Below are 15,231 nucleotides of genomic sequence, written 5' to 3' on the forward strand. Positions count from 1 at the left end.
TACGTTATAAGTTGTCTTTTCGATCAATAAGTGCATATACACTTATAATAAGTGAAATTTCACTCACAATAAGTGAAAAATTCACTTATTTATAAGTGTATATGCACTTATTGATCGAGAGGACGACTTATAACGTACAATAAGTGAAATTTCACATATTCAGATTTAAAGAGTACACACTGATTACACAAAGAATTTCACTCTTTCAAATGAAAATATTTTCATGATTGTGAATTTAAAAATTTCATATTTTTAATAATAATTTTATAAACAATTTGAATTATTTATATGTTCTACCCCTCGAATTGCATTGAATTTCATAGGAAGTCTACTTAGTAGTTATTATTATTTTATTATTTTTCTTATGTAAACCACCTAAAAACTAGGATTATTTTTAAATTTTGCTAATAATTAAGTTGTTCATAAAAACATGAAGATATTTTATGATTTGATCAATTTGAGCAGCAGTTTAAACAAATAATTGTTATTTACAAATGAAGGGCTGGCTGCAATAAAGGGACGAACGCGTGGTTGAAAAGGATGATACTAGTCAAGTAGCAGTGAGCGGCTTATTTATTACATTCTCATCACATGAGAAAGTATTAGTTTTGGTCGAAAATTGACTTTCTCTAATTTCATGAAATCTTGACGTTTAGGGGTCCCCTGAGTCCGAAAAACATGGTCTAGAAAAAGTGTCTGTCTGTATGTCTGTCTTCGTGTCTGTCTGTAGACACAATGGTGTCACCACGATAACTGTTGAAAAACTTATTGTATCAACTTGCAACTTTGCATGCACAAAGTTAGTGTTAAAATACAGATCGAGTTCGTTAGCCAGCCATTTTCGTCGAAAACTACACAAACTACAGTACTTTTAAAATTTTAAAATTTCAATTTTTTCAAATTTCAATATTTTTTACTTTATATTACTTTAGATTAGAAAAGTGTTTATTACTTTAGATTTGGTGAAAAATTGACTTTTTATACCTCAGGCACAAAATAGGCGCTTTTAGATAGCATCCAACAGGAACTAAAAGCCATTCATTTGTCCACTTGAATGAAAATGGCGACCTTTTTTTCCCATGGGCAAAAAAACAGCTAGTACCATGCGTTACTTTTGCTCATGGAAAAAAAGGCCGCCATTTTCATATAAGTCGAAGAAGTGAATGATTATTATTATTTATAATAATTATAAAGTATAAGTGCACAACAAATTTTTTTAATTGTTTAATTTTGAAAAAAGTCTCAATAAATAATTACTTAATAATATTTTGATTAAATTCATTCATTAATTAATCATTATTTTCTAAAATAATGCAATTAATTATTGTAATAATTATTTAGTTATGACACATTTATTGAAAATAAATTTATAATGTGACAATAAATGACGAGATCCGCAGTCGGATCCGCCCCAGTACCGAGCCAGTACAGACTCAACATATCCGTCATTCATCCGACGCCGCAGAAGAATAAGATCCGCCGGCGGAAGAAGTCCAGTACCGAGCCAGTACTGACAATAGTGGGAAGACGGTTCCGACAGTCGGAGCATAATCTGTACCGCGCCGGTTGCTTTTTCAGATCCGAATCGGTACAGACCGTCGGTACTTGCGGTCTGTACGGGCGCGGATCCCAGCCGGTTGTAAATTCTGACATTCGTCCGACTTTTCCGCCTGGGATAAAGAAGAAGATGTGGTTGTAGAAAAATTTTTCGTATATCGAAAAAAATTTCATATATTTACAAAATTTATTGAACAGAAAAGAATTAATATTTATTTGAACCTAATAAAATTTATTTCAAACGTAAAAATATATTTCTTTGAGAAAAACAATAAGATTTCATTGGACACTAAAAAAATTCTTTGATTGAAATAACTGATTACTTGACTATTATCAATTAAATATTTAGGGGAGACTGGGATAAACCCGCTCACTAGCGATTTGACGCTATGAACTCAACTTAAGATGGAGATATTGGTACTGTGAATAGTACTTAACATTCAACTCATATATTATATATTAACGAACTTTCGTTTAGTTTCATGAATTCAACATAGAATCAGAGGCGATCGAATGTTTTTACAAGTGTCAGAAAAAAAAAACTTTTTTTTGATTTTTATTTTTTCGATCATTATTTTTGAGTCTTAATTTATTTGGCAAATTTTTTTTTATGCTAAATTCGATGTCCTTTTTCGAAATACATATATATATAGTTTTATCTCATTTCAAAAAGATTTAATTGAATTTATTCTGAAATGTGAGGAATACACTCGGGGTAAAGCCGCTCACTTAGTTTTAAATTTAAAATTTAGAATAAAATAATTTCACGTATTATATTTTAACAATAATAAAATTTATGACTTGTTAAAACCAAAATTGTATAACTACATTTCACTTTCTCTTAATAAAATATGACAGTATTTAAATCCATAGTTGTAATTCATGAAACCTACACTGAGAAAACATTATACTTAATTCAAATAGAAAAATAATTTTAAATGATTTTGTTTAATTGAAATTAGTTTGTAAGCTTAATCCCAATTTTTTAGAAAATATTTACTGCTTTGATTCAAAAATATTATTTGTTTGAATAATTGTGTTTAATTCAAACATATTTACTGTTTTGATTTAAACAAAAATTATGTTAAAAAATTGTATGTTTGATTCAAACTTAAAATTTTATTATAAATAATTTAAAATCAACCATAACTTATATATTTGAATTAAATATATTGTTTCTTTAAATGAACCAAAAAATATGTTTGAAATAAACTTAAATATGTTCGACTGTATATAGCAAAGATATTTTAAGTTTGATTTAAACAAAATTTGTTTGAACCAAATAATTCGTTTTCTCAGTGTGTATTTATTATTTATTAAACCAATTTGTTGTTTATAGAATTGTTTTGACGAATTTTAATAAAATTTTTAAGAATAATTAGATTTTTCGAGAATTTTGATTAAAATTGTATTAAAAATAATTGAAATTCTATATACGATGAGTTTCATTATTTGCGAAAATAATTGAATATGAAAATCATTAAATTTATTTTAAATAATTGAATTCTTTTAGAAAATTTTATTAAAATAGTAGATATTGAAAATCATTGAATTGTAGAAAATTTTTGAAAATAGTTAAAATTTTGCTAATAATTTTTAAAATGAAACCTTTTTTAAATTAAATTATTTCTAAAAATTTATCCTAAAATGCTCTTAATATTCAATTGTTATGTAAAATTTTAACTAAAATTCATTTTTTATTAGAAAATTCTACTAGAATTCAATTATTTAAATATACAAATATAAAATGCAAATAAATAATTTATTGAATAATTGAATGTTTCTTAAAATTCAAATATCATAAATAATTTTATAAACAAATTTTAAATAATTGACTTCTTTCGACGAATTTTAATAAAATTTTTAAGAATAATTATACATTTTTTGAAGAAATTAATTAAAATTGTATATTAAAAATAATTGAAATTCAGCAATGAGTTTTATTATTTATGCGAAAAGAATTGAATTCCGAAAAAGCATTTTATTATTTTTCAAAAATAATTGAATCCCTGCAAAAATTTTATTACATATGAAAATAATTGAATTTCGAAGAAGAATTTTATTATTTCTAAAAGTAATTGAAATTTTGACGAAAGTTTTTTGAAAATTTTATAACATAATTGAATTTCTGCGAAGAATTTTCTTACTTTTAAAAATAATAATTGAATTCTTGTAATGAATATTGTTATTTATGAAAATAATAGATTTTCTCCGAATGATTTTATTATTTATGAAAATAATTAAAATCCCTGAAAAGAATTTTAAAATTTATGAAAATATTTTAATTACTGCGAAGAATTTAATACCAAATTTGAAAACATTTGATTTTTTTTGGAAAAAATGTATGCAAATTCTATATTTTAAATAATTTAATTTCCTGTGAAATTTTTATATTCTTTGGAAAATAATTGAATGTTCGTTTAGTATATATTAACAAAATTTTTGTTTAATATTTGGATTCTTTTGGGAAATTTTATTAAAATTTTTGAAAATAATTGAATTTTATTACTTTTGAAAATAATTGAATTTTTGTAATGAATACTATTATTTATGAAAATAATTGAATTTTGCAAGGAATTTTATTAAAATTTTTCAATATAATTGAATTTCGATGTAGATTTTTTGCTATTTATGAAGATAATTGAAATGTTGACGAAAATAATTGAATTTTTGCGAAGAATTTTATTAATTTTGAAAATAATTGAATTTTTGGAAAGAATTTTAATATTTATTAGGATAGTTGAATTTTTTCAACAGAATTGAAATTAGAATTTTCCAAAAAAAAATTTGTTTTCCAATTTATAGAAATGCTTTTTTTCGTTGTCAGTTTGTCACAATTCTTATAATAAAATCAATGTGTTCTATATTGAAATTAGTCAAAAAAGTGATTAATTTAGATTTAAATTTTAGATTTAATAGACATGTCGTATTATTGAACTATAGAAGAATAAATTAGACAAATTTATGGTGCCGATAAAGACGATAATGATGACAATGGTCGCATGGCCCACTTGGCATTAAGTTGTGAGCAATAATTACAGTTCCTCGTTAGGTTTTCGAATGTAAAGCCTCGCCCACCTGCCTATCTCTGTGAATTATATAATCCGCTTCATTGCGGTTGGACTGCCACGCACGTGCCACAAAACCACAGACTTTATATTATATTCATTTCGCTCCCCTTATTTCTCACCCTTTTCAAATCTTCGCATTCACTTTCAGAATTTCGCATTTTGTCATTCGATTCTAATTTTTCGTTATTACTTAATACACACAGCCTTCGCAAAATTTTCAAAAAATCTTCAAGTTTTTACAATATTTCTTCCAATTCTTCAAATATTGCAAATTTCTTTAATTTCCTTTATGATTTGAAGAATAATCTTCCAATTTGGCAGCACTGCTTTTGATTTGTTAAATCTAGATTGCGATATTAAAGTGAATAGTAAAAAAAAAAAAAAAAAAAAAAAAATTGAAAGGAGCTGATTTCAGGTGAATGCAGTGCGAAAACGCATTTACCTACCTGCTGGGGGAACGCGATCCATCATCATGTCAACGGAGCATTACCGGTGCCCTTCTGTCGTGTCCCAAGTGGTCAAGATTTTGCCCGACACTTCCCGGAGTGCGTAATGATCGAGCAAGAAACTCGTTTTGATATCTGATTTGCAAAACAAGTTGCAAAAACGCTTCAAAAAAAAAAACAAACAAACAAACAAACAAAGAAAACAAACAAAATAACAAACAAAAAATGAAAAAAATCCAAACAAGATCGGAATATTCGATAACATTATTTTCATCTTTGCCGACTTCATCTCTGATCAAGTTTATATCGTTACTTTTAAAAAGAGATTTTTATATTTATTTTCTGAATGTTTATTCTATAGGATTTAATTTATTTATATATTTTTTAATCATATTTTATTCAGTACAAATAAAATTTTTTTGTAGCATTTGAATTTTGATTTGTGTCAAATAAAATTTATTCAGTGTTGGCCATAGTCAAAAAATTTAAAAATTTTAAACTTTGCCAATTTTTTTTTTTTTGCCTTTGCCTTTGCCAATTTATTGTTCCTGTAAGCAAATGGATGGGAAAAAGCAAGAGATTTAAAAAAAATTCGAAAGACGACTAAAAAATTTGAAACGAACCTTTTCTGGGATTATTTCTTTAAGTTTGTTAAATTAACATCTAACATGCGAAAATATTTTCTTTTTTATTAAAGAAAAGTTGTTATATGATTTTTCATTAATGGAAAAATATGATGTAATAATTGACTTGTGTTATTATATAATTGAATACAGTTACTTAATTAAAGTTCACATGCAGTTCAAAAGGTAATTAGTCATTACCGTTGTCATTAGAAGTCGAATATCCTCCTACTGTCATGACTCAACAGTTTTTTGCTCTAACGCTTGTTTAATGTAAAGTCTATTTTAATTTATTTATTCAGTTTTGAAGAACGAGCTGCATAATAACGTCTTTTTTTATTCACAGGTATACTCATAAATGTGTTTTAATTTTTATTTCATAGAAAAAAAAACGAATAAGAAAAGAAAAAGAAAAAGTGCTAATTGACTCTAAACGGATTAATTACAATTACAAAAAACTTTGATTTTCATTTACTTACAAGTTTTTTTTTGATATTTTTTTAAAAAATTATTGTTTGGTATTTTGAAAATATTACACACGAAAAAGTTGGTTCGAAAAAATTGAATACAATATTTCAATAAAAATTATTGTTTTTAATTCAGTTTCATATTTTTTTTTTCGTAAAAATGCTTTGATGGTTGTAGTGCGTAAGGCATCAATTAGCATTAATACTCTCACTTTCTAATGGTGGTTGGTTCGAATCCCGGTGCGGCTATAAATTTTCTCACCTGATTTTTTCGCAAGTAATTTTCAATTGTCAAAAAATGAATTTTAACAAAAATCTGAATTTTATTTTATTAAATTGAATATTAATTTAATTAAAAATTAATTAATTAATTAATTAATTATCAATTTAATTAAAATATATTAAAACTTTTTATGATACTTTTTGTTAAAACCGTTTTTTGATTGTTTTTAATTAAAAAATAAATATAAATATAAAAAAATAATAAAATAAAAAAAAATATTAATATTAATAATAATAATTATTATTATTATTTATAATATTAATATTAAATATTTAAATATAAAAAGTAAAAAATTTAAAAGAAAAATGTTCTGTATTTGAATGAAAAAAATTAACAAGTAAGTAATAAAATAAATAAAGTTACATATTTTTGGTAGAGAATTAAAAAATATTTTATTAGTTAAAAAAAAATCTCCAGTATCTGACAAAGATTTAAAATAGAGAAAATCAAGGTTTGTTTAATAACGTATTGCTCAAGTAAATTAGTTTATTCAGAAGGGATTATCAATTAAGCTGATACTGTCCAGGTGAATATGTTTTTCGTTAGAATGAAAGCTATTGAACGACCGTTCAACATATAAATTATAAGTGTCAATGGTGGATTATTAATATTGGTCAAGAATAAAACGTGTTATTATCGCCTCTACGGTCGCGACGAGTCGGGCTGTAGCAAACGGTCGATGACTATCTGTCCCTTGCACTGTGTATGTCGACTAGACCCATCTCTTTAAAAAAAAAAAAAAAAATTCTACTTAAAATATATTTAAAATATTTTTTTCTCTATTTTTCTGACTTTAATAATATTTTATCCAATTTTTTTGCATTTTTACTATTAGTTTAATTTAGAAAACTTTCAATTTGTCAAACTTAAAATCTTAAAAAGAAGGGTAAAAGATAAATGAACCTTGGGTCACTATGGTCGAGAGGAAAATTACATGCACTGCAATTTTAACGTCCGGGGTTCGATTCCTCGCACTTGCAAGATTTTAAATTCGCTGATTTTTAAATTTTATTTAAAAGCATTTTATTATTTATGAAAATAATTGAATTCTTGCGAACGATTTTATTAGAAATTTTTTAAATAATTGAATTTCCAAGAATAAATTTATTACTTTTAAAAATAATTCAATTCTTGTGATGAATATTGTTATTTATAAAAATAATTAAATTTTGCAAAGAATTTTATTAAATGCCTCAAAATAATTGAATTTTCGGAAATAATTTTGTTATTTATCTTTAATAATTGAATTCTTTTAAAGAATTATTTATGTAAATAATTGAATTCTTGGGAAAAATTTTATTAAAATCTAAAAGAATAATTGAATTATTTAAAAAATTATTGAATTATTTCAATTCAAATATTTATGTAAATAATTGAATTCTTCCGAAGAATTTAAAAAAAAACAATTTTTTAAATATTTATAATTTTCTCGAGAAATTGAAATTACATTTTTAAGAATAATTACATTTTTTTCGCAATTTCTGTAAAATTGTATTAAAAATAATTAAAATCCTTCGATAAATTTTATTATTTATGAAAATAATTGAATAGTTGATAAGAATTTTATTAAATTTTTTAGAAAATAATTGAATTCCTATAAAGCAATTTACTATAATTATTGTATTCTTGCGAACGATTTTATTAGAATTTTTGAAAATAATTGAATTTCCAAAAAGAAATTTATTACTTTAAAAAAAATTCAATTCTTGCAAACGATTTTATTAGAATTTTTTAAAATAATTAAATTTACAAGAAGTAATTTATTTTTTATGAAAAAAATTGAATTCTTGAAATGAATTTTGCTATTTATGAAAATAATTGAATTTTGCAAAGAATTTTATTTAAATGCTTCAAAATAATTGAATTTTCAGGAATAATTTTGTTATTTATCTTTAATAATTGAATTCTTTCAAGAAATATTTATGTAAATAATTAAATTCTATTAAAATTGAATTTTATTAAAATCTGAAAGAATAATTCAATTATTTTAAAAAATTTAATTAAAGTTGTATTTGAAATAATTGATTTCTTTCAGAAGATGTTATTTAAATTTTTTTAAAAATAATTGAAATCCTTCGACGAATTTTATTATTTATGATAATAATTAAATAGTAGCAAAGAATTTTATTAAAATTTTCAATTATAATTAAATTTCTGAGAAGAATTTTATTATTTTTGAAAATATTTGAATTATTGCGAAAAATTTGAATAAACTGTTTATAAAAAGAATTGAATTTCTGTGAAAAATTTTGTTATTTTTGAAAATATAATTGAATTTTTCATAAAAATTTTATAAACATTATTTTAAATAATTAATTTTTTCGGAATATAATAAATAATATGAAAATTTTATTTTGAATAATTGAATTATTGTGGAAAACTTCATTTGTGTAAGTAATAGAATTTTTCGATTAATTAATTAAAAATTATTAAAAATAATTGAAATTCTTCGATGAGTTTTATTATTTATGAAAATAATTGAGTTCTTGCTTAGAATTTTATTAAAAATTTATTTAAAAAATGTATTTCCATGAAAAATGTTATTATTAGTGAAAGTAATTGAATTATTGTGAAGAATTGTTTAAAAATTTTGTTAAATAATTGATTTTTTCGTAATTTTTTGTTCATTATGCTATTCTATATTAATTGAATTCTTGTGGAACTTTTATTGTTTATAAAAATAATTGAATTTTGAATGAATTTTATAAATTTTTTTTTTAATAATTGAATTTTGAATGAATTTTATAAATTTTCTTTTATATAATTGAATTTTGAATGAATTTTATAAATTTTTTTTTTTAATAATTGAATTTTGAATGAATTTTATAAATTTTCTTTTAAATAATTGAATTTTGAATGAATTTTATAAATTTTTTTTTTTAATAATTGAATTTTGAATGAATTTTATAAATTTTCTTTTAAATAATTGAATTTTTAATGAATTTTATAAATTTCCCTTTAAATAATTGAATTTTCAATGAATTTTATAATTTTTTTTTTTAAATAATTGAATTTTTTTGCGAAATTTTATGAAAATATACTAGATATTGAAAATAGTTTTAGTATAGATAAATGCGAAGCCTGTATTATTATTATTAATTTATTATTGAATTGAAAAAAATAAAAATCAAACTGAATATTAAAGAAAAAAACATTTATGAAAGTAAAAATCGTAAAAGAAAAGAGAATCGAAAGAAGCAAAGAAGTAAAAAAAGAATGAAAAAAGAAAAAAGAAAAGTGAATAAAAGATGAGATACTTGAGGAACGTGACACAAACCGCGGAGGTATGATGGATGAGAGGGCGGTCGGTTTAGGTGATCGGGACATGATCGCTCGAGGTCGGGGTGGTCCGCCTGTCCTGTTCACGTCCATGATCAATGCCGTCTGCATTATAAAAAATAAAAAAAAAATTTTAAAAAAAATTCCCTCACACAAGAAATTTTTCATATTTCCGTTGAAAACTGGTCTCGCGAAGAAAACTAGTATTCTGTTCATGCACTTTCTAATGTACCCTTCAATATATATTTTTTTCATAACATTTTTTTCTACTTTTTTTTCTATTTTTTTTTCCTTTTTTTCTTTTCTTTTTCTTTTTTTTCTATTTATTTTGACTTAGATTTTTTTATCGAACAATTTTGTAAACGACTAAAAATCTAAATTTTAATTTTATTAAAAAATTATTGTTACTATTATTATTATTTTTTTTCTAAAAAAGTAAAATTGAAAAGATGTGGTTTTTTTTAAAAAATAATTATAGTATTAAATTTTTACCTCACTTATTTTATTTTATAATATACGATATTTATAATAAAGTTGTGCAATCTAATGTTACTTATAAATTAATTACGCCATTTAACATTCACCTAATAGTCAATTGACAATGCACTGTGAAATGATATTGGCGCACGCGATTCTAACACGCGAGAACATTATTATCTTCAATAGTTTTGCAGTTTTTTCTCAGCGCTCATGAGAAATAGAATTTTTAAATTACACTCTTAGTTTAAAATAATAATAAAAAAAAAGAAAAAAAAAGTTGATTACGTACCTATTTTACAAATAATATTTGTCGATTTTGTGGCCTTGGACACAATGCCACAAAAATCGACAAATATTTGTGTAAAATTAAGTTTTTTTTGGAAACATTCGAACTATTTTAATAAAAAGAAACATTTTTTTTCATTTTTACAGACATTTATCAAAATAATGGCAAAATTTATAACATACGAGGAGGAATTAAAAAAAAATCCCGAATTGAAAGACAATGAAATTCAATTGTTGAGGGAATGGAACGATAAACAGCCGCATTTACCAAAAATTCCTGATATCGATTTAGCATTGTTTTTGCATAGTAATTATTATTTAATGGAACCAACGAAGACAACGATTGATTGTTATTATACAGTGAGAACACACGTGCCGGAATTTTTTTCCAACAGACGATTTAAAACGTCCAAGGAACTTCAGAAAATATCAAATGTTGCGTAAGTGATCATCTTTTTTTTCTATTCAAGTTCAACTTTTTTTTTTTAATTTCATAAAAAGTTATTTGTTTAAAGTCTGGTAAATTAGTATTTTTTTTTGAATTTGACATTTGATTTCTACTCAGTGACCCCAAAAAACCCCAGAGTTATAAATTTCAAACGATTTGCAACAATTTAAAAAAAAAATATCCTCCATATTGGATCCGCCATTTTGAATTTTTAAAATCTGACCTGAAATTCACGTTCAGTGACTTAAAAAACCCCCAATTGACAAGTTTTAATAAAAAATTGTCAATTTATAAAATTCTTTTCCCCATTTTTGATCCGCCATTTTGAATTTTTAAAATCCGACTTGAAATTCATGTTCAGTGACTTAAAAAACCCCCAATTGATAAGTTTTAAGCGAATATGCGGTCAATTTGTAAAAATAATTCCCCATTTTGGATCCGCCATTTTGAATTTTTTAAATCCGACTTGAACGTTAGTTTCAAGTCGGATTTAAAAAATTCAAAATGGGGAAAAAGATTTTACAAATTATTTCATAAATCTGTATAATTATATATGAATTTCTTTTTTATTTCTGTAAAAGTGTCACGACACAATTGAAGGGAAAAACCAAGGACGGTCATAAAATAATTTTTTGGAAACTAATCGATTCGGATCCATCGCATTTTGTGCATATTGACATTTTAAAATATTACTCAATGATTTTCGACGTTTGGCTACATTCGGAAGGCACAACCAGTGGACATGTTTTATTGGCCGACATGGCTGGCATCTCCTTGGGACATTGCGCTCGATTAAGTCCCTTGACGTCAAAAAAGTTTATGGTCTACCTTCAGGATGCCCTTCCAGTGCGTCTAAAGGGATTGCACTTTATGAATTCTAATGCCGCAATGGACGTTATACTTCAAATGATAAGGCCATTGATGAAGAAGGAATTAACTGAAGTGGTATGTAAAATATTTCTATAATTGGATAATTAGATCTATAATTTTATAATTCTTATAATTTCTATAATTATAATTTTATAATCCTTAAAATTTCTATAATTATAATTTTATAATTCTATAATGTCAACTGCCCAACTGTGTTAAATGAAAAACTTTTTGTCAACAATCTGCAAGGTTGGGGAGTTACCAAAAAAAAAAAATACTATTCACGTGCAAGAATCCATTGTGAATAGGGCTTAATGTTTTCTGTGCTTCCCCGTTCTCTATAATGGTGTCTCTACAGTATCTTTCTTTTATCGGTATTAAGACCGAAAGTATATAATAGTTTTGCGAAAGTCTTTCGCAATAACGAAACGTATGCGATGGAAAAGGACACAAATATATCTCTGTCCTTTAAAATAATTTAATTCTTGCGAAGAATTTTAGAAAAATTTTTAAAAAATTGATTTTTTTTTTACTAACTTTATGCAAATTCTAATTTAAATAATTCAATTTCTGAGAAATTTTTATTATTCATGAAAAGAATTGAATTCTTACGAACGATTTTATTAGAATTTTTTAAAATAATTGAATTTCCAAGAAGAAATTTATTACTTTTACAAATAATTGAATTCTTGAGATGAATATTGTCATTTATGAAAATAATTGAATTTTGTAAAAAATTTATTAAAATGCCACAAAATAATTGAATTTTCGGGAATAATTTTGTTATTTATCTTTAATAATTGAATTCTTTCGAAGAATTATTTATGTAAATAATTGAATTTTCGGAAAGAATTTTATTAAAATCTAAAAGAATAATTGAATTATTTCAAAAAATTAATTAAAATTGTATTTAAAGTAATTGATTTCTTTGGAATAATTTTATTACAATATTTGAAAATAATTGGATTCCTGTGAAAAATTCTAATATTTCTTTAAATAATATTGAATTCTTCTAGAGAATTTTAAAAAAACATTCTTTTAAATAATTGATTTTTGTGAGGAATTGAAATTAAATTTTGAAGAATAATTACATTTTTCTTCTTCAAAAGAATTGAATTTCTGTGAAAAATTGTGTTTTTCTTAAATAATTGAATTCCTAAAAAACATTTTATTATTTATGAAAATAATTGTATTCTTGGGAACGATTTTTTTTAGAATTTTTTAAAATAATTGAATTTCAAAGAAACAATTTATTATACTTTTAAAAATAATTCAATTTTTGTTATGAATATTTGTTATTTATGAAAATTATTGAATTTTGCATAAAATTTTATTAAAATGCCTCAAAATAATTGAATTTCCGTGAAAAATTTTTGTTATTTTTTAAAATAATCGTATTATTGCAAAAAAATTATATTAAAATTGAATTTTTGTGAAAAATTTTGTTATTTTTAAAAATAATTGAATTCTTGCTTATAGTTTTATCAAAAATTTTTTTTTTAAAAATTGAATTTCAACGAAAAGTGTTGTTATTAATGAAAGTCATTTAATTATTATGAAAAATTTTATAAAAATGTTGTTAAATAATTGATTTTTTCGAGAAAATGCAATTAAATTTTTAAGAATCATTACATTTTTGGAGCAATTCCTGTCAAATTGTATTAAAAATAATTGAAATTCTGCGATGAATTATATTATTTTTTAATATAATTGAACTTCTTTGAAAATTTTTTTTTTTTTAATATAATTGAAATTTTTATAAGAATTTTATAAACATTGTTCTAAATAATTGAATTCTTGTGGAAATAATTTATTTTTGAAAATAATTGAATTTTTTCATTAATTAATTTAAAATAGTATTTAAAATAATTGAAATTCTTCAATGAGTTTTTATTATTTATGAAAATAATTGAAATTTTGATGAATTTTATCAATTTTTTTTAAATAATAGAATTCTTTCGTGAAATTTTATGAAAATACTAGATATTGAAAATAATGTGAAAATAATTAAAGTTCGAATATTTTTTGAAAATAATTGAACCGTTTTAAAGAATTTGATTATAATTTCCGAGAATAGTTTTTTGATTTCTAGTATTAGCGAATTTAAAGTAGTGTAAATTCTCAAAAAAAAACCGAAATAATAGCTTTTATAGTGGCTGAAATCTAAAAAAGTACCTAAATAGTAGCATAACCTAAAAAAAGTAGTAAATAGTAGGTTTTAGTAGACGAGTGCGAAGCCTATAAATATAAAATCGATCAAGCAAAATATTTTACCAATATTTTAACTTCTTTACCTGTAAAATTGAAATTCAAGATGAAAAATTCAATTAAAATAAGGTATACAATTTTTTTTCTTTTAGTTGCACGTTCACACCAATAATACTTCATTAGCGAAACACATTGACCTGGACATATTACCTAACGAGGCCGGTGGAAAGGCAGGACCCTTGAGTGAATTTCATGATGCGAGAAAAAAGGAACTGGACGATTACAGCGATTGGTTTGAGCAAGACGAAAAAACGGCTCGTGTTCAAGAGACACTGCGTCCAGGAAAGGCAAAAAATGCCACTGACCTCTTTGGCGCTGAGGGCAGTTTTAAAAAGCTCGACATAGATTAAATTTTCAATTCATAAACATATGTTTATCAGTATTTTAACACAAAAATAATATTTTATTTATACCATTTCACGAAAATTCTACTTTCTTAGAAAATATTATTATTTATGGGCGAAAATATTCGAGTTGTCCACCTTTTTCTCCCTCTCCTTTCTTTAAATTACTAAATGTTTAAACTTTAAACTATACTGAAAGTATATTGTTGCTTTTGACAATATTAAGATTTTTTAGACATGGTGGCGAAAAATTCTGCTGTCTCAATCTATCATTAACGCAATTTTTGTAATTCTTCTTTGTCAATTTAGCCAAATTGTAAACTTAACACCAAAGAGTATAATGGTTAACGTTAAATGTTAAGTCTAACGTTAATATTTTAAGTTAATGAAAATCAAAGAAAGAAAAAAAGTTCTTTAAAAAGAATTTTTAAAAAAATACTTCTGGCCAATAAGGTAGAAGCTATCGAATTTTTTTTTATTAAGGAGAGAAAGAATCAATTAGAATTAGAAAAATGTGAGTCCTCTTTGTTCCCCCACTATGAATCTAGTGCCGAAATGAGCGTGTCTTGTAAAAAAGGCGTGACCTAAAATTCTAATTTCTAGGTATTTTTCTAAAAAAATCATATACTTTGTAGCATTTTTTTATTTTTAAAGATTGTTTTCTAAGGCAGTGTTATTATACGTTTCCTTCAAGGAAACAGCATTTGTAAGATGTTTGTGAAAAATAAAAACAATTCTATAATTTACCATTAATATAGCTTTGTCATTCTTAAAAATCAAAGTCACGACAATTTTGATTACTTAGTATGT

General features: G+C 23.6%; 1 protein-coding gene across 3 annotated transcripts; it reads left to right on the forward strand.

Annotated features, from left to right (window-relative positions):
* The first annotated feature begins 6,012 nt into the window (after positions 1–6,012).
* On the forward strand, positions 6,013–15,162 carry LOC122502259 (alpha-tocopherol transfer protein-like). Of its 3 annotated transcripts, none has more exons than XM_043612207.1 (4): positions 6,013–6,043; positions 10,639–10,931; positions 11,521–11,884; positions 14,170–15,162. In XM_043612207.1, the coding sequence occupies exons 2-4, from the start codon at positions 10,654–10,656 to the stop codon at positions 14,425–14,427; spliced, it is 900 nt and encodes a 299-aa protein (XP_043468142.1). In that variant the 5' UTR covers positions 6,013–6,043; positions 10,639–10,653; the 3' UTR covers positions 14,428–15,162. The 3 variants fall into 3 exon arrangements, with proteins under 3 accessions (XP_043468142.1, XP_043468143.1, XP_043468141.1); XM_043612208.1 differs by lacking the exon at positions 6,013–6,043 and adding an exon at positions 10,472–10,491; XM_043612206.1 differs by lacking the exon at positions 6,013–6,043 and having other exon boundaries at positions 10,512–10,931.
* The last annotated feature ends 69 nt before the right edge of the window (positions 15,163–15,231 follow it).

The sequence above is a fragment of the Leptopilina heterotoma genome, unplaced genomic scaffold, assembly GCF_015476425.1.
Source record: "Leptopilina heterotoma isolate Lh14 unplaced genomic scaffold, ASM1547642v1 Lhet_224, whole genome shotgun sequence".
In the NCBI taxonomy this organism is placed as follows: domain Eukaryota; kingdom Metazoa; phylum Arthropoda; class Insecta; order Hymenoptera; family Figitidae; genus Leptopilina; species Leptopilina heterotoma.